The sequence below is a fragment of the Diaphorina citri genome, unplaced genomic scaffold (assembly GCF_000475195.1).
Source record: "Diaphorina citri unplaced genomic scaffold, Diaci psyllid genome assembly version 1.1 scaffold513, whole genome shotgun sequence".
Classification (NCBI taxonomy): Eukaryota; Metazoa; Arthropoda; class Insecta; order Hemiptera; family Psyllidae; genus Diaphorina; species Diaphorina citri.
In genome coordinates this window covers 129,430-156,830 of record NW_007377947.1, presented here as the reverse complement: position 1 = coordinate 156,830, position 27,401 = coordinate 129,430, and the positions used below count along the sequence as shown (strand labels likewise).

Genomic DNA, 27,401 nt, shown 5'->3' with positions numbered 1-27,401 from the left:
TTTGTTGTAGTGTCAGCTCTTTCCTTATTTTTCTTTTTCGTTTTAGTGCTGCTCTGTTTTCGTCTTTTCTTCGTACCCTCATTGTCTTTGTTCACGGTTGTCTTTCTTTTTACAACCTTGGTTGGTGTTTCTTGTATGGGCTTTCGTTTTACTTCTACTGGTTTGATAGTACTCACGAGACCTGAGGGTGTTACAATGTTTTCACCATCTTTGTCTTTCTTTTTATCTGTTTCAGTTGTATATTTTACTGAAACCAAAGGCACAAAGTATTTTTCAGTGGATGTGGGATTAGGTTCTTGATACTTTGTGGTAGATAGTGGGGCATATTTTTCTGTGGGTATAGTTGCATAATATTTTTCAGAAGATATTGGAGTATAGTATTTTTCAGTAGACAATGTAGAATAATATTTTTCAGTCGTCATTGGTGTATGATATGTATCTGAAATCTTTGTAAGGTAATATTTTTCAGTAATGATTGGACTGTAATACCGTTCAGTGGATACCACATTGGGCTGATATTGTTGTTTAGTGACAGGTTCTTTTTTAATTGGACTTGCAGTGTGAGTGATCAGCGTAAACTTTACAGGTGGAGCAACCATTTCTGTTACAGTAGCAACTTGTTCGCCTGAAGCAACGGAGGATCCCTGAGATTCATGATTTTCACTTGAAGGTTTGTTCTTCTTGACTATCTCTTCTTCATTATTTGCTTCAGTTAGATCTTGTTTCTCACTATTGTTTGATGAAAGTTTCAAATCAGTTTGAACCTCGTTCTTTTCAATTGGTTTTATTGTTGTTGAAGCATCTATTTTTTGTGTTACTTCTTCACTCGTTTCATCATCATATTCAGAATTAGCTTCAACTTCACTGGTTTGCTTGGAATCATCAACCTCTTCGCTAGATGTGTTTTCATCGTCTTGATTAGATGGTATCTCATCAGTTTCACTTGAAGTTGTTTTCACTTCATCACTTGAAGTAGTTTTTACCTCTTCACTTGAAGTAGTCTTCAATTCTTCATCACTTGAGGTAGTTTTTACTTCTTCGTCACTTGAAGTAGTCTTTGCCTTTTCACTTGAAGTTGTTCTTACTTCTTCATCACTTGAAGTAGTCTTCAATTCTTCGTCACTTGAGGTAGTCTTTAGTTCTTCACTTGAAGTAGTTTTTGCTTCATCACTTGAGGTAGTTTTAAGTTCTTCGTCACTTGAAGTTGTTTTTACTTCATCACTTGAAGTTGTCTTCACATCTTCGTCACTTGAGGTAGTCTTCAATTCTTCACTTGATGTGGTCTTCAATTCTTCAACTGATGAAGCCGTCACTTCTTCACTTTCATTCTCATCAACATTTGATGGAATGGAATTTGGATTCTTCTTTAGATCCTTGTTGTCAACCAAATTGTTAAGATTAGCGTTAAGAAGGACCAATGGGGTTTCTTGTTGAACTAGGGTGTTTCTTATTTTAATAAATGATTCTACAGTATTGAAGTCAGCGTTCCTCTTAAATCTTCCACTAGGAGACACTGGCACTGAGTTTTCCGTGGTTGCTCTTATCCTGTACCTTGGTACCGTCCTCTTCGTTGGTATTTTCCTACGCTTTATGATTCTCTTGTATTTGGACTGCAATTTAGTAGGTCTGCCAGTAATTTGAACATATTTGTTGCTTGAACCAAAATCAGAGTCACCTGTATTCACTGAGCTTCCGGCAATTTGTTGGTCGTATGAAGGATTTTGGTAAAATTGCTGTTGGTCATAGGAAGGATTCTGTAGGAATTGTTTCACGATAGGGTGATTTGATGCATGATCAAATTGATTGGAGAGTACATTTGATAATTGCTTGTATGGATCTTGAGTGTACACATAATTGCCTCCGTAAACTTGATTGGCATTTGAATATGGATTGATTGGCAAACTTGTAACTTTGTAATTACTGTGATAGAGAGAAGACTGTGTTGTACTTGGAACAGCACCATAGTTCAGAGGTGATGCTTGACTTGGCGTGACATACTTATGTGGCGTATGGTACAGGTGGGCCAATAAATGGTACGTTTTTTAGGTGGGCGAATAAATGGTACACTTACCCTATATACCTAATTTTAGTAATCATACATACGTAGATTGATGATGATTGAAGATTATTTTCATTAGAATTTGCATTCCATTTTACCGAATTAGAAAGTCCAAGAAAGCTGAACCAACATTAATTAACCTTGGTTAGCGTGTGCGGTTAATGTAATGTGTTGGAGCCTGTAACTGTAATAACTTTAACTGTAGGTATGTCCTATATCTCGGTGGTGTAGTGCTCAAGACCCTCGTCTGGTAGTTACGAGGTCATGGGTTCCATCCCAGCCGAGGGTATGGAATTTTGTCTTTGTCCACAACACACAGAAAATAAAGTACCAAATGATGGGGTTAAAGGACTCTTTGGTCCTGGAGGTGGGCTTTCGATATCGAAATTATCGATATTTTAATTCGATTTTACAACCTTATATTCCACTCAGAGCCCTCCTTTACGTTAAACCTACCGATTTCACTGCCGATTTCACCGGGAATCGAACCCAGATTTACTCAAACGTGATACAGTGCATGCATATAAAATAAAGCAATTAAGAGAATAAAACTCTTTCCAAGTTAGTGAAAAATGTTAATGGTAGTCGCTTTATTATTATCAAGGTTGTTAGTAAAAAAAAAAGCTGGAAACTGGGTTAGTAAAATAAATGTTAGTAGGGTTTCAATACTAACTACGATTGTGCGAAGGGTTGGGGCTGTTGTCCTCGGTAGGCCTGTTCCTGAGCGGCCGCGGGGGCCGGTTGCATGTCGAAAGATCTTCCGTAGTGGTGAGAAACGGTCTCGGTTTCGTGGTGCTGGGGTTGTGATAGGAGTTTCTTCAGTGCAATCGTTCCAGCTATAACAATGGCGATTTTACTAATTATTAGAGCTTTACCCGCGATCAGAGCGATGGATTTGAGAAAGAGAGGCCCCAAGATGGCCCCGGCGGTGACGGCGGCGGTGGCGAGGAGTTGGCCCAACTCCTTCTTCACCTTCTTCTTGCCGCGGCCCTCTGGAAATGGAAAACAGAGACGGAGGTGGTAAGAATTTGAGAGTGGAAAACAAACGAGCATCTAAGTCTCTCTACCCAAGAGGTCTTTTATTCAAAAGTTGCCTGTACTTTCTCCCTCTGAAAATAAAATGTACTTATTTCAAAAACTGAATCTCCTTCTCAATAGGTTGAACCCAAATGAAGAGTATTAGTTATTTCAATTCACTTCTCAATGGGTATGATACGTATGTCTTCCAAAACTGAAACCTCCCCATTTGGAAGTATTTTCAGATCGGAATGGAAATGAACATGGTTGGTTAAAAAATTCCATTCTGACCGGGATTCGAACCCAGCAACTCCCTGTTGAGAGTCAGTGATTTTAATAGTCACTCATCAGTAACAGATGTTGTTATGTTCGTATTGTTAGATTATTAGTAAAATTAAAATGTAAATGTCAGTAAAATACGAAAAGTAAGTTAGTAATAGTAATATTAGTAAGTTAGTACATGATATAGACCTCAAGAAAAAAGCAGCAGCACCTGTTAATGAATTCAAGCTGAAAGCAATTTAGGATTAGTGTGATTAGTGTAGGTACCTAGTAATAAATTAGGTACCTAATAATAAAAAGCAGGAAGAAAACCTGATATTGGAAATATGGAAAACGACTTATCTATAGCTTCACCAAATGCAGAGCCCATCAGGAATGTCTAGTTCTAGTGAATAAGAAAGGAATAGTAAACAAATAAGAGAGATGTGCTGATTTGCTGATATCTGACAACTTCCTTAAAATCGGTAGCTACTAAAGTACCACCTTCTTTCTAGTGCTATGAGGTAAGGATAACCTTTGCAATTTGCCATTAAAGTGTACCTATAGAGCAGCCAGCCTAGTTAGCTTGGAGGGTAGCGCGTCTGCCTTGTAAGCGCTAGGTCGCGGGTTCGATGCATTCCCCTCAAGGCGAACTTTATCACAGAGAAGGTTCCTTCTCGGAATTAACAAATCTCTTGCATAGATACCAAAGAGTGGTCTACTGGTTTTGGAACCTAACCTTGAATATCTCCATCTCGGAGATACGGTCCAAATTGGTGCTACTACACATTCACCGTTAGAAATGAAAGCAAAATTGTTTCTCGAGTCTCGAGACGAAAAGTACCGCTGACCTGATCATCAATTTTGAAGAGAGAGACCTGAATGTCTGCATATATTTTATCTGCTTGATTCAATTGAAGAATTTGAAGATGTGTCTGTACTTTTACTACTTTTGTTGTCCAAGCAGATTTTTGAAGGTGATCGATTTCCTAATGTCAATTGAAATTTTTAAGTTTTATGTATCTACGGGAACCGAATGCTTGTGACCGCTATAATTGTGACTTTCCTGTGAAACGTAATGTTGTGTCAATTTGAAAGCAAAACTTTCAAGACGTAATTATTTTTTAGTGTCTACTTTTAAGACGTAATTATTTTTTAGTGTCTACTTTTAGGACGTAATTATTCTTGTTTACTGCATCATAAACAAACAAATTGGTTTAATAGATTATTTGTATATGAAAGGAGATCAACAAAATGCGTTAAAAAAAAACAACAACAACAACTTCAGCAGTAAGCTTTCAAATTCCGCAGGCAAAATAGTGACGTATCAATTTGTGATATGAGATGTGGAGAACCAGCTAGAAACCAGCCTAACCAGTATGTTAATGAACTTGAAACTGTGCTCAAAATGACACGGAATGGAACTTTCAGCTTTTAGTTGGGCGAAGGACAGTTTTTGCTCCAATCTCTTTATCAGAACTATCTTGGTATGATTTTGTCTTGGTAAGAACTAAAAAATGTCAAATATCTTACCTACTGGTTTCGTCAGACACTTTCAGTTTTTATTTCCACACTTTCGATTTTTTTCCTCACATTGCACGTACTTTTATTTATAAGTTTTCTCATTCATTAAGGTTCTATGATTTTTTAGTTTTCACTTTTTATTTCTAGTAGGTACGTTCTCTGTTAGCTTTAGACTTGGGCACATCCCATGCTCATTATCTTGATCTTCAAACGGATTATTAATTATTTAACAAAGCCGAGGCTGTTAATTGTTTCTAATGACCAGGTTTAACGATCCTGTCAAATTTTTATTACGTTTGTATCAACTTGAGTGTGAAAACTTCATGGAGATCTGCATTGAGTCTGTTTGGGCAGGAGAAAACTCATAGGGATGAACTTTCAGGATCTATACTAGTAGCGTTACACGTTGGTTGCTCAGACAGGTGTATGTAGGGTAAGTACGTGATGTGTTGAAAATTTTGGATGTCAAAAATCTGAATAGCCTAGAAGGTAAAAGGTACACTTTTTTATTTCCCTTTGTTGATTTTATCATTTTATTTATCTTGGCATACACATTGCACGTACTTTTATTTATAAGTTTTCTCATTCATTAAGGTTCTATGATTTTTTAGTTTTCACTTTTTATTTCTAGTAGGTACCTTCTCTGTTGGCTTTAGACTTGGGCACATCCCATGCTCATTATCTTGATCTTCAAACGGATTATTAATTATTTAACAAAGCCGAAGCTGTTAATTGTTTCTAATGACCAGGTTTAACGATCCTGTCAAATTTTTATTACGTTTGTATCAAGTTGAGTGTGAAAACTTGTTCATGGAGATCTGCATTGAGTCTTTGGGCAGGAGAAAACTCATAGTGATGAACTTTCAGGATCTATACTAGTAGCGTTACACGTTGGTTGGTCAGAATTCATAATAATTTTATATAGGTAGGGTAAGTACGTGATATGTTCAAAATTTTGGGTGTCAAAAAGCTGAATAGCCTAAAAGGTGCACTTTTTATTTCCCTTTGTTCATTTTATCTTTTTATTTATCTTGGCATATGTCAAATTTATCGTTGCAATTTTCTCTCTATTTTACTATTCGGTAGCGTAGGCACATCCAATATTTTGGGCATTTTCATTCACCATATTTTCGGAATTTTGTTTCACTATAGGTAATTACATAAAATACACAAATATGTATCATCATCTGATTTGGACTCGAACCACCAAACTATGGATTCGGATCCACCATCTTCTGTCTATCGCGCTGATTAATACACCACTGAAAATAGTGACACATCCACTATTTTGTTCAATTCACATTCTTTTTGCTTGGTAGCACTCTAATGTCTATAAATGCCAGCCTAGTTAGCTTGGTTGGTAGCGCGTCTGCCTTGTAAGCGTTAGGCCGCGGGTTCGATTCCCGCCCGGGGTGGATTTTATCCTGATGGGATAATGTTCGTTCTCGGAACGCCTGGCTTTCTCCTATCCTGTCTTCATTCCCTCTGTCAAACCTCTTAAAAAAAATGGTAGGTAGATAGATATCTAACTACCTATAATATGTAAGTGTAGGTCTGTAGGTATTTACCTATGCAGGCATAAAAATTTACCATTTAAGTTCATAAAATTGTGACATTAGATAAGTAGTTTCTGCAATAGAAAAGTGGATTAGTGAGGTAATACAGTTGAGAAAGAATCAGACCATACAAAAGGGTTAGTAAATCCAACTTAGGAAAGATCTGAAAGCTCACAGAGCTAATAAGTAAGCTTCAAATATATTAATTAGGTTAGTAGATAATTAATTACAAATAGGACGTGTTAGTGGGTTAATACAGGGTAATAAGAAGGCAGACTACGTAACGGGATTAGTAACTAACTACAAATTACATACATAGTATAAAATAAGGAAACTCATGGCAGGGTCTACAGTCTCACGTCTCGTGTTGCCTTTGTAGGCATTGGTACAAGAACCAGCATTTTGAAAGTAAAACTTCTTGAGGCAAAAAAAAAAAGTGTTCTGACCAATCATGCACAAATGATCCAATATGAATGTTCACATAAAATCATAGACAAAGAAAAATGTCCCATAAGAGGCCAACATAAAATTTATATTACCTAAGTCAACATGAGACTGTAGACCCGAAGAGTGACAAGTTAAAAAGGACCTTTTTTGGTTTAGTAGCTAGCAAGGAGTATTAGTAAACTACAAGTTAGGAAAGTTAGTAACTACAGGAGGGATAATAACAAAACAAGAGGGTTAGTGGGTTACAAAAAGTACCTACCTACGTAAGTAAACATAAAACAAAAATTGAAAACCTATTAGTAAATTAGATTAGGTACAAAACAGTTCATAAAAAACTATGTACCTAGGTACATGGAAACAGACAGAAAAATGGAAACTAAGAAGAAACGAATGAGCAAACAAAACCTCTGAACAGTCTTAATCCAAGGTTGAAGAAAGTAGAAGAAAGTTGAGGTCTACAAACTCTCAAAGTCGACACTGCCATTGACATATTTCTTGGTAGTTTTTGACAAAATTCTCACAGATATACGTAGCGAGTACACACCGGGTATGAAACCAAGTATAAATATGCAAGTAAGTGATATGCCCATTACGGAAGAACAGGAAGATAGAATGTAGGTAGAAAACATACTACATTACTAGAAGAACATCTTAACCTAGTAAATAATGACTAGGTTGGTAGAACTTTCTAAAAGTTATCTCGATCGAAGTACAACCTGTAATTGAAAGCCAATTTTGTTCAGAATCAGTTGCAACTGCACTTTTGCCAATTTGAAATTGGAAATGTGGAGTGCAGTTTTACGCAGCGCACAACAACTGGATCCTAGAGATGAATCAAAAATACTTTCGTAGAATTAATATTCGGTATTGAGGGTAAAATGGTAAAAACTGGTACTTTTTCAAGATTAGTGGAAATTTTTCCACCAATAATAGAGGTAGTTGACACCAAAAATGCTAGAGAAGACTCAAATACAACTAAATTCACCCCCAAATAATAAGAATAAGTAATATTTATCAAACAGCACTGTAAAGCAAAGAAAATGTTTAGTAAACAAAGCTTGGTTAATATTAGTTAATTAGTATTAGTAAAGGTGATTATTTTGTTAGTAACAGCTGCAAAAGGATTGGTAATGTTGATTAGTGAGTTAGCAAAAGCGTTCAACAAAGCTGCCAGAGATCTTCTACCACCTATGAACTGAACGTACCTTATTGTCAGCCAGAATTGACCATGGCTCAACTAAGCTGAAAAGAAACTCTCGTAAACAACATTCATGAGATAATAATGTAAAGTGAACATTTTGGACAAAATATTAGAATACCAACAGAAAGGCTCAGGGGGCTATACTTTGTCCAAGAAAGTTGAGCAAGCATAGGATTTTCGAGGATGCTATCGATGTTATCGAGGATGCTAGGATGGTCGTTTGTTTAGATCTTTATTTTCCAGTTTGTCAAAATTTGGGTTAAATTCATCATTTGCTTGCTCATATTTCTAAGACGGAAAAAAATTGATGGGGAAAAAATCACTTAAGTTTAATCTCAAGATGAACTCATAATTTCAAATACATGTGGTCAACAGTTCAAGAGAAATCCGTCTCTTCATATATGGATACGAGGTTTACCAATTTCTACTAAGTTTCTTTCGAATATTGCTTATATTTCTAGAAAACCAGTTCTTGTAAAAACTTTCAGTAAAGAGAACTTGGTGTTTTTACTTCATTGGATGTAGACAGTTGATAGTTCTGATTTTTCACTTCATTTTCAAGAGGTAGTTGATAGTAAGGCTGATTGTTTGTTGGATATTTTTCTTTTTGGCCGTTTGTAAGATAACGACAAAAATTACAAAGCTGTGTAAATGTTAGTTAACTTACAAAGAAAATAACGAAACTTACAAAGCTGGGTTAGTAGGTACCTAAATGTTACGTGTACTTACAAAAATAACAATGAGTTAACTTAGTTGTTAAAATAGGAAAATATAAAATTATTGTTAGTAGTTGGTAGGTTTGTAAATATTACGTACAAAAGCTTTAAACTTTAAATAACTACAACATATTAAATAAAAAGTAGATCTCTCTCTCTCTCTCTCTCTCTCTCTCTCTCTTTCTCTCTCTCTCCTAGGAGCTAAAGCTAAGATAGTTCAAAATTTCAAATAACCTAATTTTATATAATCCCAGCCGAAGTATGAAATATATATGTATCAGGATCGAAGACTGTAACTTTGTGAAGGTCCACATACTATAAGATTTCTGTTACAATATAGAAAAGAAAATAACGAAACTTACAAAGCTGGGTTAGTAGGTAAATGTTACGTGTACTTACAAAAATAACAATGAGTTAACTTAGTTGTTAGTTGTTAAAATAGGAAAATATAAATTCATTGTTAGTAGTTGGTAGGTTTGTAAATATTACGTACAAAAGCTTTAAACTTTAAATAACTACAACATATTAAATAAAATAAATAAAAAGTAGATCTCTCTCTCTCTCTCTCTCTCTCTCTCTCTCTCTCTCTCTCTCTCTCTTTCTCTCTCTCCTAGGAGCTAAAGCTAAGATAGTTCAAAATTTCAAATAACCTAATTTTATATAATCCCAGCCGAAGTATGAAATATATGTATCAGGATCGAAGACTGTAACTTTGTGAAGGTCCACATACTATAAGATTTCTGTTACAATATAGGCAATATCACCAGACGTCCAAGATCACTCTCAGTTTTAAATATTAAAAGCTACAGCGCCTGCCAGAGCTAACACCCCGAAACCTGGAATCAACAAAACGGTCTAGCTCGAATTTATTCAAGAGGAAGAAATGTGCAGTGAGCAGTAAATGTGCTCAGAAAATTTTGGTGATTCATTTACAAAGGGACTTTTACTTCCCCTGATAAAGTGCTGTAGGTAGATGCACTGATACATTTGAATAATGTACTGAGCAGAAGATTGTACAGAATAATTGATTGCATTGGAATTGGACTGAACAATGGTCTCAGTTGTATCAATGATTGATGACTCGATTGATGAGTTCTTATTCTTTGAGGAGATGCAAGCAATGAAATAAATAATAGGTACAAGAAGTAGACAAGATGTGGTAATTGGTATACAATGTGACCTGGAGGAAATCAGAACATCGTTCTTGTCATTGCAGAAACTGAAGTGAAGCCATTGATAAATTCAAAAGTGCAAGTGATTGTGGTTCCAAATTACCAATTGAAAAAGATTAACTGCTTCATAATGTGCTAGAAAATTTATTACTGTGCAACTTGAAAGTGCAAGTGATTGTGGTTCCAAATTACCAATTGAAAAAGATTAACTGCTTCATAATGTGCTAGAAAATTTATTACTGTGCAACTTGAACATACATGAGTAGGAAGAAACACCGTAGTTTGAATAATAGAAAAAATTGATCGTCTATTCGTCTCCAAAAATAAACTCAATGATTTTACAACACAGTAGAAGGAAGCATGACAATTGACAAAATTCTACTTGAAATTTAAACTATTACCTCTACAACAAATTACAACAAACTTCAAGTAAACAAAAAAAGTTCTGATTTTCCCCTAAAACCAAATTAGAAAGTGATATCAAAAAGATCCATACAGCAAACAAACTACAAATGAACCAAAAATACCAAACTACCACTAGACTCACTAGAGTATAACTATAAACTAGAAATGCTGTCACTAGATACTACCCCACAACGAAACACCCTGCCAGAGCTAACACCCCGAAACCTGGAATCAACAAAACGGTCTAGCTCGAATTTATTCAAGAGGAAGAAATGTGCAGTGAGCAGTGAGTGTGCTCAGAAAATTTTGGTGATTCATTTACAAAGGGACTTTTACTTCCCCTGATAAAGTGCTGTAGGTAGATGCACCATTATATAAATTTATAAAATGATGCTGTATTGTATCTGATACATTTGAATAGTGTACTGAGCAGAAGAATGTACAGAATAATTGATTGCATTGGAATTGGACTGAACAATGGTCTCAGTTGTATCAATGATTGATGACTCGATTGATGAGTTCTTGTTCTTTGAGGAGATGCAAGCAATGAAAGAAATAATAGGTACAAGAAGTAGACAAGATGTGGTAATAGGTATACAATGTGACCTGCAGGAAATCAGAACATCGTTCTTGTCATTGCAGAAACTGAAGTGAAGCCATTGATAAATTCAAAAGTGCAAGTGATTGTGGTTCCAAATTACCAATTGAAAAAGATGAACTGCTTCATAAGGTGCTAGAAAATTTATTACTGTGCAACTTGAAAATACATGAGTAGGAAGAAACAACATAATTTGAGTAGGTAGGTAATAGAAAAAATTGATCGTCTATTCGTCTCCAAAAATAAACTTTTACAACACAGCAGAAGGAAGCATGACAATTGACAAAATTCTACTTGAAATTCAAACTATTACCTCTACAACAAATAACAACAAACTTCAAGTGAACAAAAAAAAAGTTGTGATTTTTCCCTAAAACCAAATTAGAAAGTGATATCAAAAAGGCGGATGGACTACTCGAAAATACATACAGCAAACAAACTACAAATGAACCAAAAATAACAAACTACCACTAGACTCACTAGAGTATAACTATAAACTAGAAATGCTGTCACTATAGTCTACCCCACAACGAAACACTCTGTAACAATCAGATATGACGAATACCTTACCAAAATCATTCGATCAATCCCGATATATCATCAAACACTGCCCCGATCCCAAGATGGTCGAACAGGCCTCGATAAACTGAAACAAAGTTCACATTTGTAAAAGACATGATTCAACTAACCACAAATCCACGAGAAAGTCCCAAATAGGTGTCCAAACTAAAGTAAGGACATCGACAATTGAGAAAAAGTCTCGCTAAAATACACACCTCACAGGTATCTCTACTAAAATAAAACCACTTTAATATTTTCAATTTACGAGTAACTTACCCACAAATTGTTAGTAGATCGAACCAGAACTAATTGATAAGAAAGTAAAGCTGTTAGTAAAAGCCAATCTTCGCTTCGCTCAGTAGTTACAGCAGTCGGTCTTAAAATACATTACGGTGAATATGGATAGTAAAAAGCTCATGCAGGACCCTATATTTTCTAATCATGACACCCTGTTTTCCAAAAGTGTTAGAGATAAGCCTGGCGCTACCTATGGAGAGTTTTCCGAAGTTTCACCTCGAGATTTTTGCCTTCTCTGGTTTTTCCGAAATACCTACAGTGGTGAAACGTTGAATTCGAAATGCATTTGGTTCGATAACCATTAGTGGAATGAAAAAAGTAGCACCATTTACTAAGAACCAAATAGACCTACTACCTAGTAGGTACATTGTACCTGGTACAATTTATTATAATTCCCGATTGTGATGCACATTGCATATGCAACATAATTAACGGCGGTCATAGAAAACATTAATTAAAGTAGCTATCTATCGAAAGTGAAACCAAAATAATGAAATACCTAATTAAATCTTGAGTTACTTGTTATATCGAAAAAAAGTAAAATAACAGTCATGGTCCTAATACCTACATGATCATTACTGTAGTCAAAGTAATAAAATAATCATGACAATCTAATACTTTTTCACCGATGTAAAAGTACAATAAGACATAGGTACTACCTACTTACAATGGAATCATTTCTACATAGGTAGGTACCTACTAGGTACAAAGAGATCTAATTAATGATTATACCTACCTATTATTTATTATAATTACATACCTACCTAGTCCTTTAAGCAACTAACCACTGAACTGTCTTTGAATCTTCTAGTGAAAGTCTTTCTAGTTGTACTAATAACTGTAGGCTTGTAAAGTAGGTAGGTATATTTAAGTGGGTACCTAGTAAAAATTATTCATCGTTAGTGCTGATATTATCTAGGTGTCTTGTTATATTATCTAGGTGTCTTGTTATATTATCTAGGTGTCTTGTTATATTATCTAGGTGTCTTGTTATATTATCTAGGTGTCTTGGTATATTATCTAGGTGTCTTGTTAAAGTGTTACTTCGACTACTTATCAGATGTAAGCCATCTAGATTTTTACTAGCATAGTTATCATCTTCACCATCTTGACCCAAGTACGCACCTTGTAAAGTAGGTAGGTATATTTAAGTGGGTAGTAAAAATTATTCATCGTTAGTGCTGATATTATCTAGGTGTCTTGTTAAAGTGTTAGGTGTTATTTCGACTTATCAGATGTAAGCCATCTAGATTTTTACTAGCATAGTTATCATCTTCACCATCTTGACCCAAGTACGCATCTAGGTAGATTATAGTTCTACATAGGTATTTCAGTCCTATATGTATAGGTATAGGAAGTACCCATGCATTTCTAGAACTTAGCAATATAAGTAAAGTGTTAATTCGACTTATCAGATGATACCTAGGTACTTAGATTTATAAGTACCTACTTGAAAATCATCTTCATCCATCTCGCTAAGTAGATTTAACTTATATATAAATAGATTTCAATTCTACTTCTAGTACTTACCTATCTACCTATGTAGGGTAAGTGTACCATTTATTCGCCCACTTAAAAAACGTATTAGATTTATAAGTACCTACTTGAAAATCATCTTCATCCATCTCGCTAAGTAGATTTAACTTCTTTAAAAATAGATTTCAATTCTACTTCTAGTACCTAATACCTATCTACCTATGTATGTACCTAATTTTAGTAATCGTACAAACGTAGATTGATGATGATTGAAGATTATTTTCATTAGAATTTGCAATCCATTTTGCCGAATTAGAAAGTCCAAGAAAGCTGAACCAACATTAATTATTAACCTTGGTTAGATCATAGCATCTGCTCTAGAATTCTCATTGAGGTCTTTGTGGTGGTTTGTCTATTTACTGTTTGAGTTACCTATGTTTTGTAGGTATGCGTTGTTTGTGGCTATCAGTGTGATTTGGTGTCTTTCGTTTTCCTCCCACATTTTAAATTTCTTTAATAATTAGATAGACTCATATATGTACATATTAGGCATAGAGACCACCAAATAGCGGAATTAAAAGACATAGGTATCTACATAACATTTATTTCTTCATTTTGTGTTCTTCGCGTTTAGTTAATATGCTTCTGTCATTTTTCTTTGGCTATAAACTTTGATAATTAGCTACAAATAAGAAAAGTAAAGAGAAAGAAAATAGTAAAACACATATCAACCTGATAACTACCATTATGGTACTTTTTAAAGACATCGTTTTTACAAACAACGAAATTACATTATTTACAAAATAAAGTATAGGTACATTTCTCACAAAGTAAGACCATTTTTAAATTATTTAGTGGTAAATTTAATACCTAGGCTGGCGAGTTTAAAAATAAACGTAGGTATTGGTAAAGTTAACTAGGTACAATAGAGTTACCTATCCTAACTCGAAATTTACCACACCCACCATTTTCATAAACATAAAGAAGTAACAAAATGGTGGATGTGCCAAATCCCCTAATTAAATATTTAGCAAGGCTAAGGTAGGCCTTAATTTTAGGGTTAGTATACAACTACAGTGGGTTAGTATATGTTAGTAACTAAAAACGGGAGAGTTAGTGAGGTAATACACTTGAGAAAGAATCAGACCATACAAAAGTTCGAACTTAGAAAAGATCTGAAAGCTCACAGAGCTAATAAGTAAGCTTCAAATATATTAATTAGGTTAGTAATTAATTACAAATGGGACGTGTTAGTGGGTTAATACAGGGTAATAAGAGGCAGACTACGTAACGGGATTAGTAACTAACTACAAATTACATACATAGTATAAAATAAGGAAACTCATGGTAGGGTCTACAGTCTCACGTCTCGTGTTGCCTTTGTGGGCATTGGTACAAGAAACAGCATTTTGAAAGTTTAAAAAAACTTATTGAGCCAAAAAAAAGTGTCCTGACCAATCACGCACAAATGATCCAATATGAATGTTCACATAAAATCATAGACAAAGAAAAATGTCTAATAAGAGGGCAACATAAAATTTATATTAAGTCAACAAGAGACTGTAGACCCGAAGAGTGACAAGTTAAAAAGGACCTTTTTTGGTTTGTTAGCTAGCTACGAGTATTAGTAACTACAGGAGGGATAATAACAAAACAGGAGGGTTAGTGGGTTAGGGCTAAACCTCCCGAAACAAATAGGAAATTGGTGGATGTGTCAAATTTCCCGATTTGTTATACAGAACTAGATAGGAAAATGGTGGATGCGCTAAATCTCCCAGCTGTTTATGCAGTACATTCGAATACATAGCTGAAAAGGTTGGTATGAAGATTCATTTTACCCATTGTTTTTTAACAAATAATTTATTATAGGTGGACTAATCCAAAGGGTAAATTGAAATCATAAACTGGGATTTTCAATCTGGACTGCCTATTTTCTCAAGATCTTATTTGATCCAGTTTCCAAGGATCATAACATCCATGACTCAGAATTGGTAGATAATATAGAAACACCTTGTTTCCTTTCCAAGATTTATCTAAAAATTATTGTTTCCTTTTAAAGATTTACCTAGATTCTTTCTTTTTTATTATTATTATTTTTTTATTTATTTATTTTATTTGCTTTCATTGAGACTTAAAATATCCCGGTGTGCTTTTTTATTTGCTCGAAAGTTCCGGTCAAGATTATTCCAACCCATTGTTCTAGAATCTAGTACTTGTTGTGTACACCCACCTGTTGTAATAAGTATTCACCTGAATATATTATTAGCTAGATCATAAGATGGTGCTGTGAAAACAGTGGAGTCACAACAAAAAGTTTTTAGTAGAAACCACTTCCTTAACTGTCACTGTTCAAAAAGAAACAAATTCAGATTTTAAAAGTAGGTATCTACCTACGTAAGTAAACATAAAACAAAAATTGAAAACCTATTAGTAAATTAGATTAGGTACAAAACAGTTCATAAAAAAGTATGTACCTACATGGAAACAGACAGAAAAATGGAAACAAAGAAGAAACGAATGGGCAAACAAAACCTCTGAACAGTCTCAATCCAAGGTTGAAGAAAGTAGAAGCAAGTTGAGGTCTACAAACTCTCAAAGTCGACACTGTGCCATTGACATATTTCTTGGTAGTTTTGACAAAATTCTCACAGATATACGTAGCGAGTACCTACACACCGGGTATGAAACCAAGTATAAATATACAAGTAAGTGATATGCCCATTACGGAAGAACAGGAAGATGGAATGTAGGTAGAAAACATACTAGATTACTAGAAGAACATCTTAACCTAGTAAATAATGACTGGGTTGGTAGAACTTTCTAAAAGTTATCTCGATCGAAGTACAACCTGTAATTGAAAGCCAATTTTGTTCAGCATCAGTTGCAACTGCACTTTTTGCCAATTTGAAATTGGAAATGTGGAGTGCAGTTTTACGCAGTGCACAACAACTGGATCCTAGAGATGAATCAAAAATACTTTCGTAGAATTAATATTCGGTATTGAGGATAAAATGGTAAAAACTGGTACTTTTTCGAAATTAGTGGAAATTTTTCCATCAATAATAGAGGTAGTTGACACCAAAAATGCTAGAGAAGACTCAAATACAACTAAATTCACCCCCTAAATAATAAGAATAAGTAATATTTATCAAACAGCACTGTAAAGCAAAGAAAATGTTTAGTAAACAAAGCTTGGTTAATGTTAGTTATTTAGTAAAGGTGATTATTTTGTTAGTAAAAGCTGCAAAAGGATTGGTAATGTTGATTAGTGAGTTAGCAAAAGCAAAAGCGTTCAACAAAGCTGCCAGAGATCTTCTACCACTTATGAACTGAGGTTTTTTTTTTTTTTTTTTTTTTTTTTTCAATAATAGTTACCTACACAGGTAAACAATACCTATTCCAATTTGTTAACAGTCATTATTAGTAGGTATAATCTAAATTTTAAGTAGGTAGGTATAGATACTCATTAAGCATTAATTATTGAGTACCTAAGTCAGGTGGTAAGTTTTACCCAATCTTACAAAATGATATACAAAATTATCTAACTTAATTGATACAAGGAAAATGATGAGTTATTAGATCAAGCAGCGACTTTCATAATGCTGCGTGTTTTGGCACTAAAAACTGACCATCGAAATTTTGACCCGATTACATTACTTTCCTTCCTATAGGATAAGGAAAGTAAAAAGGGTTCATATTATCAGGTGTGCTAAACCTCCCGAAACAAATAGGAAATTGGTGGATGTGTCAAATTTCCCGATTTGTTATACAGAACTAGATAGGAAAATGGTGGATGTGCTAAATCTCCCAGCTGTTTATAGGTAGGTACGTTCTAATACATAACCTATCTTCTTACTATCTTATTTGATCCAGTTTCCAAGGATCATAACATCCATAAGACATAATTTGTAGATAAAACAGAAACACCTTGTTTCCTTTCCAAGATTTATCTAAAAATTATTGTTTCCTTCTAAAGATTTATCTAGGTTCTTTCCTCTTTTTTTTTTATTTGCTTTCATTGAGACTTAAACTATCCCAGCTTTTTTATTTGCTAGAAAGTTCCGGTCAACATTATTTCAACTCATCGTTCTAGAGTTCTAGTACTTGTTGTGTACACCCACCTGTTGTAATAAGTATTCACCTGAACAATATATTATTACCTAGATCATAAGATGGAGCTGTGAAAACAGTGGAGTCACAACAAAAAGTTTTTAGTAGAACGTCACTGTTCAAAAAGAAACAAATTCAGATTTTAAAAGTACCCAGAGATCTTCTACCACCTATGAACTGAACGTACCTTATTGTCAGCCAGAATTGACCATGGCTCAACTAAGCTGAAAAGAAACTCTCGTAAACAACATTCATGAGATAATAATGTAAAGTGAACATTTTGGACAAAATATTAGAATACCACAGAAAGGCTCAGGGGGCTATACTTTGTCCAAGAAAGTTGAGCAAGCATAGGATTTTCGAGGATGCTATCGATGTTATCGAGGATGCTAGGATGGTCGTTTGTTTAGATCTTTATTTTCCAGTTTGTCAAAATTTGGGTTAAATTCATCATTTGCTTGCTCATATTTCTAAGACGGAAAAAAATTGATGGGGAAAAAATCACTTAAGTTTAATCTCAAGATGAACTCATAATTTCAAATACATGTGGACAACAGTTCAAGAGAAATCCGTCTCTTCATATATGGATACGAGGTTTACCAATTTCTACTAAGTTTCTTTCGAATATTGCTTATATTTCTAGAAAACCAGTTCTTGTAAAAACTTTCAGTAAAGAGAAAAAAATAAGAAGAGGAAAGTTGTTCAATGCATGTTTGTATTTTGGCACTTGCAATTTATTCTTCGTGATAGCTGGAGGCGAACTTTTACCTCAAGGTATGGCAAAAACTTTGCTATAGGCAGAAAGGTGACTTTAGTCCAAAGGTGCCTATATCAGACCTTATTTTCTATATTCTAGATACCGATCAAAATATTATATGTACATGAACTTCGATGTAAAAAAAAGATATTATAAAAAAAAAATAATAATAAATAAATAAAAAAAAAAGCTTTTGCGGGACCGCATCAGTCAGAAATTCATCATACCACCTTGGAGTATGTTCTTCGAGGTAAGTAGATATGTAGGTATTTAGACTTAACTGTAAAATGCATAGGTAAACCAACCGACCATCTTTGAGATTGACCTGTTTGAGTGAACCTGTAATTATTTTAAACTTCATCTACATAGCGGGAAGTCTGGAATCTTCCCCTCTGAGATAAGATCAGATCTGATGGGAATGAATCGCTGAATCAATCAATATAATAAGTACCTAATTATTTATAGGTATAATCAATATAATCAGAATGATGTGATAAAGAGCATCATAGCGGATTATACCATAACTACTGCAGGTAACATCAAACTGTGAGACAGACATGACCAGTGCATTTTATTACCTAGGTAGCTACCGTAAGAACTTATTATGTGTTCTGCAGGTAACATCAAACTGTGAGACAGACATGACCAGTGCATTTTATTACCTAGGTAGCTACCGTAAGAACTTATTATGTGTTGGTAATGCTATTTTAATGAGAAAACTGTTATATATTATATTTCTATTTAATAATAAACTAATAATATCAGCTAATAAGTAATAATCCAATATGGAAAGCTTTTCGCTTTCAGTTCTATGCAATTTAGAGTTGTCGCTTCCCTCTACCTGCTCTGTGTTGTATGCTCTCCACTCCACTCTGTATTTAGAGTGACCAGGCAAGAATGGAAAGAGAAGTTTTTAGGCTAAAGGAAAAAAATAGAAACAGACTACCATCACGTCACGTGAAGTCAAAGTTTTCCCATAATATTGTAGGTAATTTCGTTCGGGACAGTCACATTACTATCACGTAACGTCACGTGATGATAGTGTGTTTCTACCATTACTGACCAGGCAATAATCGAACGAGAAGTTTTTAGCTTTTTAGCATTACTGATCAAGCAAGAATCGAAAGAGATCAGATTCATTGTTTACTATAGCCCAAGGCTAAATGTCAACTGAACGCGTATAGACACGGACCGTCCCAAGTACCAAATAGGTACACGGGACACATTGACCCACATTCTGAAACCGGTTGCTACAACGCAGACTCTCTGGTTGCCATGGTTACTTTCTATTTAATAATAAACTAATAATATCAGCTAATAAGTAATAATCCAATATGGAAAGCTTTTCGCTTTCAGTTCTATGCAATTTAGAGTTGTCGCTTCCCTCTACCTGCTCTGTGTTGTATGCTCTCCACTCCACTCTGTATTTAGAGTGACCAGGCAAGAATGGAAAGAGAAGTTTTTAGGCTAAAGGAAAAAAATAGAAACAGACTACCATCACGTCACGTGAAGTCAAAGTTTTCCCATAATATTGTAGGTAATTTCGTTCGGGACAGTCACATTACTATCACGTAACGTCTGCAATTTATTCTTCGTGATAGCTGGAGGCGAACTTTTACCTCAAGGTATGGCAAAAACTTTGCTATAGGCAGAAAGGTGACTTTAGTGCAAAGGTGCCTATATCAGGCCTTATTTTCTATATTCTAGATAATTTTGTCTTGGACAAATGACTAGTCATTAGATTTCTGGAATTAAATTGGCCGTTTCATTCAGTGAGGCATTTTCTAGCGTGAATAACTATTAAATCTGTAAAAATTGACAGGGTAAAGTACTACTTCTTTACTGAGGTGATTTTATCAAATAGCAATAATTCTACATTCTACTGAGATAGGTAGGCACCTATGAAAAAGTAGATCAGGTAACTATTAGGTATCAATAAAATCTCTGATGCGTCTGCTTTTGCATTCCTTGTTATTATCTACTTATGATTTCTGAAGTCAATTAATAGAGTCAATAAATTATAATCCATTTAATTATTTAAATAGTCTTTTTATTTATTTCAGGTAGGTACACGTATATTTAAACAAGTCGAGTAAAATATTAGACAGTCTTTTAATAAATGAATTCTTTCTTATTAATAATAATAACCTCAATATTATTCTCCCAATGAGTTAAAAATTGCAACTTTTAAGGGATAAAATAAGTATTGAGAGTTTAAAATTCAGGTACATTTAGCGCTAATACATTCTATAACTACCTAAAAACACCATTTTTACTTTCCTTATCCTATAGGAAGGAAAGTAATGTAATCGGATCAAAATAACCTACAATACATGAATCTTAATCTAAAAAGTTAGTTTCAAAATTACGTATTGATTTTCTCAGGGGTTAACAGATTTTTTTACATAAAATAACCTACTTATTTTTAAAAATTCAGCTAAATGTATAGCTACAGCTACTCAATAAATCAACCAATATGGTTTTAATTGCTACGCAATTACATATATAAGATACTAAGTTGGTAAATGTCAATACCTACTATCTAATATAAATTTAATAAATCTAGGTATAAACTATTCATAACTAATAAAAATCAATAAATCTGTCAATAAATAAAATAAATAAATATAGTAAAATGGTAAGAATATGGCTACGTATTTTGAATAGATAATTAATCTAGATTCTAGAGTTTCTAGCTTAGCTAAATCCTCCAAATCCATTGGGTAACTGTAAGTAAGCAATAACGACACCGACCAAAAACATAAATAATTTACCTTCTGGGGGAATCGATTCCTCGCTCTCTATAGACCTAGACGAGAACAAAGTCGTCACTTGCTTCTGGATGAGTTGATCCACCTGGCTTTCTTTCTGGCTGGCATCCATATTCCTTGCAGACTGGATGGCAGTAGGATCAAACTGAAGATACTTATGACTTATGTAGAGGTTTGTGGCATAACAATGTTGACTATTGTAGATATTTGTATACCTATTTAGGTACCTACTTTTTTTCGGTATGAGTTATTGGTATGCGGAATTGCAGATCTTATCAGGGTTAAATTTAAACTCTACCTACATGTAGATAAACATTGTAAACATCATAATAGGATTGTAAGTTGTAAGGGACCTAACCTCGGTGCTTTGGTTGGCGGCATTTTACCGCTTTTTGGCGGTTTTCGGTCTAGTTTAACAATATCTCGGGAACGGTATGAGCTAGAGACTAACAATAGCTCGGGAACGGTATGAGCTAGAGAAATTTGGTATGTACCTAGTTGACAAATATGACACGGATGCAACAGAAAACGTTTAGTTGAGATAGGTGCTGCGGTTGGCGGTTCAGACTTATGTGGCGTATGGTACAGGTGGGCCAATAAATGGTACGTTTTTTAGGTGGGCGAATAAATGGTACACTTACCCTAGGTGCTGCGCTTGGCGGTATTTTGACCGGCTTTGGACGGATTTCGACCGTTTTTTGGCGGTTTTCAGCTATACCGACTAAACGGTTAGAGATATGGTAAAAGTTAGGGTCAAATAATACTCAAATAAGCATCATTCAATAGGATAAAGAAAGTCGTGATGTTCACACCAGATTTTTTACATAAAAAGCTAAATCAAAATTTTGAAGGTGTACCTTCAAAATCAAGCCCCCCCAAAAATTTAGGCAAGAACCGCCTATGATAATGAACCCGACTCCGACCAGAAAGTGAAGATACGACACGACTTTTTCTCGAAGGCATGGTCGCATGGTAAACCACACCGGCTAAATCAAAATTTTGAAGGTGTACCTTCAAAATCAAGCCCCCCCAAAAATTTAGGCAAGAACCGCCTATTGAACTTTGACGTCACAGCATACGCTCCCGTAGGCGATGACGTCACATCAAATGTCCCGAGCAAAGCTCCCTCGCAGGCAACGCATTATTAGGGTGTGGTTATGTACCGGATTGAGATGAGCTCGGACGAGCTGAGATAGGAATCTACTGCTATATGGTCTTACCGTCCCCAAATGGAACAGATAAGGAAGGAAGACAGGATAGAAGAAAGCCATCAGCCGCTCCCAGAACGATATGATCCTTAACTGTTCAGGTTAAAAATCCGGCTCGAGTGGGAAAGGAACCCGCGACTAGCGCTTACAAGGTAGACGTTCTACCCTACAAGGTAACTATAGGCTGTTGTCGTGGGTTTCATCCGATTTTTTTCCATATTAGGCAATGTAATTTTAACGAGTGTTATTCCCTCTAATACACGGACACGATTTTTTTCCGACCGACACAAAATGTAGAAATTTTAAATTGAGTGTTCTCACCGGAGAGAAAGCTTAACAGCCCACCTTCCTGCTCAACAGCAGGTTGCCTCACGGACAAAGGATACCAAATGAATAATGAATCCGACTCCGACCAGAAAGTGAAGATACGACACGACTTTTTCTCGAAGGCATGGTCGCATGGTACACCACACCGGTAGTAGAGTAAGTAGAGCCGAGTTGCCAGTTCACACATCTACTCAATGCAATATGGCAACACTGTCTGCACAATGCAACTTGGCAACACTCCAACACTGTTCCCCGGTAAAAACCGAGTTGCCAGTTCACACATCTACTCAATGCAATATGGCAACACTGTCTGCACAATGCAACTTGGCAACACTCCAACACTGTTCCCCGATTCCCCGGTAAAAAATTCAAAGTTCAAAAAGTTTTTTTTTGTCTGATAAGAGTGAAAAACTGAAAAAGGAAGTAAAGCGATAAAAGTCTGATAATCAGTGACTGATAACGACATTAATCAGGTTCTAAACTCATCTCAGAGTGTATTGTTTCCTGACAGTTTTCATACATTTGTATTAATTCAAACCGTGAATATATTCCCACCTCTGTCATCATCATGGAAGGCAAGGTAAGTTTTATAAACCTATCAAAACTTCAGGCTGTTCAAGTTGATAGGAAATATTAGATTTCTATACCCATGTACCTATCCTATGCATGTGTACTAGAGGTTCGTTCACATCATTATTATCTATTGGTAGATAATGGTACCAGGCAGTACCAATCTAGATAACCTACACATAATGATTGAACAAGAAAAAACTATTGAGGTGATAGGTAAGTATAGAAGTTTATTATTATGGTACTTGTGCAGAAGTCACGTCCGTGAAATATTGCTACCAAAGGAACTGGCACAAACAAGCAGTGACCACAGTGTTATTATAGGGTTAGGTTAAACGCAAGAAGGAGTTTTCACAATTAGAGCAGTGATTAGTGTTATTATAGGGTTAGGTTAAATACAAAAAGGAGCTTTTCTTTTCCACGGATGTGACTTCTGCATAATTATTATTATTACTAGTAGTTCTGTGAACTAAGTAGACCTAACTCAAACTCTTTTGCCAAGCTGAGACAAATGTATTCATACGTATATACAAATGTATATACGTATGAATGTAATTAGAATAGAATAGAATATACCTTGTTTATACTGCCAGAATGAGACTGAAAATCCCTTTACTCCCACAGTCTAAACAAGGTCTTAATGTATTTGGTACAAAATACATAGGTGTAAATTTTATAAAATAATAAACCTTGCTTAAATGTAAAAATAAAAGGGGGGAAAAAAAATACAATTATTCACATGTATGGAAATATATAGGAAAGAAGGTACCTATATGTAGGTATGTGTTACGTAACAAAGAGGACAAAGAACAGGTTTTATTATTTTACAATCCCTCAAAAGAGAATGGTTGACCTTTTTCAAAACAATACCAAGAATTGCAAGGAAATAAATTATCTTATATCTTTTATCACTCTTTTAAATGTAAAGTAAAAAGTAAACAAAAGTTCAAAAGCCAAGAATTGGGATAGAAAGAACTCAAGGGTATACAAGGGTCATAAATGTGGTACCTAATTTATCTATTTACTTGGATCAAAAATTTGTAGCTTGTACGAATCTAAAGTTCGTCCCTGGAGGAAGTCGAATCTTGGACCTAGCGCTTACAAAGCAGGCGGGTTACGTTCCAAGGTAACTAGGATGGCAGGGATAATACTGGTCTTTAAGAACAGTTTTTCTTTCCAAGATTCGTATAATGCTTCGCCTTTCACTGGGATTTCAACCAGCTCTTCAATTGTCCTCAAATTAACCGCCTATGTCTATGTACACAAATCAACACAAGATACAATTTCTATATACAGTAGAACCTCGATTATTTCAATTTCTATTATTTCACCTCTATTATTTCAACTCCAAAATCCATTGTTTTCTGCTATCTTTCAAAGGATATCCTATCTTATCAAAGGAAAAGATCATAGAAAGTGATCATTTCAACTACCCCCGGTCCCAATCAGTTGAAATAATTGAGGTTCTACTGTATCCAGATATATGTAAGAGGTACACAGGAACACAAGATAGATACATATATTATAATACGTAGATACTTAATAAACAGGAAAAAACACTATAGAAAAGGATGGAATTTAATCGTCTATCAAGAAGGATGTTCCAGTATCACAGTCGCTTAGTGCTTAACCATTGATGACCGATGTGACTCAGAGACTGCCGGTTCAAATCCCTGACTCGACAATAAAAACTGAGTTTGCTTTAGTTAGAGTAATAACTCTGCTAATTAGAGGAAACTGTAACAACGGAGGTCCTATATCGTCCCCAAATCGAGGTGGAGGACAAGATAGGAGAAAGCCAGCCGTTCCAAGAACGAACCTGATCTGTTTAGATCGAAGTTCAGCTTGGGCGGGAATCGTACTCGTAACGCGACGCAGACACACTAACTTTGAAGCTAACTAGACTGGGACAAATATTTTTATGTTTTAAAACGATAAATCAAGTGATGACAAGAAAAATCAGAAGATACAAGATCAGCAAAATCATACATAGTTTAAATCTTACATTTAAATCTTACAACAACTCTCTCTTCTGGAACAATTAAGACATTTTGAATTTATTATATAGCTTTGCCTAATGCCTAAGCAACTAGGCATAAGCCATTAGATTTATCTACAAAGGTGGGCATTAGATGTACATAGGTAGGTATTAGATTTAATTGTTTTATTTATTAGATTGTTTTAAATTTAGATTATAACATTGGTACCTCAAGTGTGATTTGTGATTTTAACACACTCACTGCTGTCGTGAAATTATATCTAGGTAATTTTAATAATTTGATGTGCGTTCCCCCAAGGAAGACAATACTTTTGGTGACGTACCCAACTATTGATTAAAGCTTATTGGTCGATGTACCTGGGGTACCTACCCAACTGTGGTTAGCTACATAGTTCCATTTTTCTTTTGGGGCCATATTTCGCAATTTTTCCACGTGACAGCAACTAAAATGGATTAGAGGTTTTTCTTCTGCATTATTACCCAGGGACTTCACATCTTTTAAGAAGTTCGAGATGCAAAGTTCGCTCCGGAACGGGGACCTGTGCATTCAACGTGCTATCGTCGCCACAGTGGCATTGACCGTGTTGCAAAGCCGCGGATGTCCAATCAGAAAATGCTAATTGCCGCTCATTAACATGAAGGAGGAAAGTGGAAAACGCGTTACAAGCGCTAATGGCGATAGTCAACTAGGCTTGAGCGCTATGGTCACTCGACCAATACGCTGATAAGATGATAACGCATGCGGCATGCTTTATACGCTTGGTAGATACATCACGCTACATGTTATAGGTAGGTAAGTACATTCTAGATACATAGGTATCTAGGTACACGCACGGAACTTGTGTAGTACCTATATAGGTACCTACCTACGCATCTACGTGTAAATTCTAAAGATAAAATTGATAAGTAATGCTATTCGAGTAGTCTCCTTGGCCTAGTGAGTATCACTGGTATCACACTAGATTCGCACGCCGGAGGTGCCGGGTTCGATTCCCCTGGGGTCGAATTTTTTACTATTTTAATCTACCTATTTTAGATGCAATAATCACATGTAATGTATGTAGGTATACAAGTATACATATGTGGGTAATAGGTAGGTATCCGAGTCAAAGCAAACGATAAAAAGTCGACCGAGAGTAGGTACCTACCTATAAATAGAGTACTAGTATCCATTTACTAGGTACCAATTTAGGTAGGTACTAGTAACTTTCTCGGTTTATAGATCTGAGCGAGATAAATGACTTTATGATTCCAAGCAGTAAAACATGAACATGACGGTGTAAATAATAAAATTGGAGCTCTGATATATGGAGATATGGGTATGGAGCTCTGATATGTATGTGGGTATCTAGATGACTATTAATAACTATGTATAATAGCAAAACCAACATCGCTAGAGTTACTTAGCTAGACACCTTCTCATTAAAAAAAAAAAGTAAAAATGAAGTTTGGAAAGTGAAAATTTGCGTAGTTACCGAAAACAACTAAAGAAATTGTTGCAATTTCGGACAGATCCGCAGTCAGTTGAAGAGTTTTTTTTTTATTATGGCATTTATGGCGTTACATTTTTTTTTTTTTTTAATGCAAAATACTTAGTGCTTTTTAGTCCGTCCTTCCTTTATTAAATTACAATAGTAATAATAAAAGGTATAGGGACTGACTATTGTATTCGCTTCGGTGTCTGTCTGTCTGTCTGTCTGTGTGTCTGTTCCCATAGATACAAATGTCGTTCCCTGCTTAATGCACTACGCTAATTTTATGGCTTGACTTGGACTCGAACCACCAACCTCCAGATCCGAAGTCCACCACTCTAACCACTACACCACTGAGGTTGGTATTAAATTACAATAGTAATAATAAAAGGTATAGGGACTGACTATTGTATTCGCTTCGGTGTCTGTCTGTCTGTGTGTCTGTTCCCATAGAAGGACTTATCCAAACCTGGTCGACCTATATATCCAAATTAAAAGTCTTTTTATTTACTTTATAATGCAAAATGCTATTTTTTTAATGGTTTAAGTATAGGCTTGCCAAACGTCCCGAATTGGCCGGGACAGTCCCGAATTTCAGGGGGTGTCCCGGCGTCCCGTTCAGTTTTTCATTTTGGGGCGTTTTGTCCCGAATTTCCATTTTTGTTCCAGAAAAAATTCGGGACGCGTTTTTTAACTTTAAAATTAGGTACCTACCTCTATAAATCAGAATTTGTTCTTAACTTGTTTAAATTTGTCATGCTTTCATCAGTTCGCTCTTCCACTTTGCTAAACCTTTATAAACGAGAAAATGTTGTATTAAACCACCTTAAACGAAAAAATGAGCTGGTCCCTTGGATTCTCGTTTATCCAGGTTCGACGGTATTTTGTTTATCTGTT

At 35.2% G+C, this 27,401-nt stretch overlaps 1 protein-coding gene across 1 annotated transcript in view; it reads right to left on the bottom strand.

Annotated features, from left to right (window-relative positions):
- Positions 1-21,070, bottom strand: part of LOC103509608 (flocculation protein FLO11-like) — a 27,736-nt gene extending 6,666 nt beyond the window's left edge. The window contains exons 1-4 of the mRNA XM_008474231.2: positions 20,932-21,070; positions 2,733-2,895; positions 554-1,920; positions 77-247 (exon numbers count right to left, since the gene is read on the bottom strand). Of these exons, the coding sequence (XP_008472453.2) occupies positions 77-247; positions 554-1,920; positions 2,733-2,895; positions 20,932-21,040 (1,810 nt within the window). The 5' untranslated portion in view covers positions 21,041-21,070. The remainder of the gene's footprint in view (positions 1-76; positions 248-553; positions 1,921-2,732; positions 2,896-20,931) is intronic.
- Positions 21,071-27,401: the final 6,331 nt, after the last annotated feature.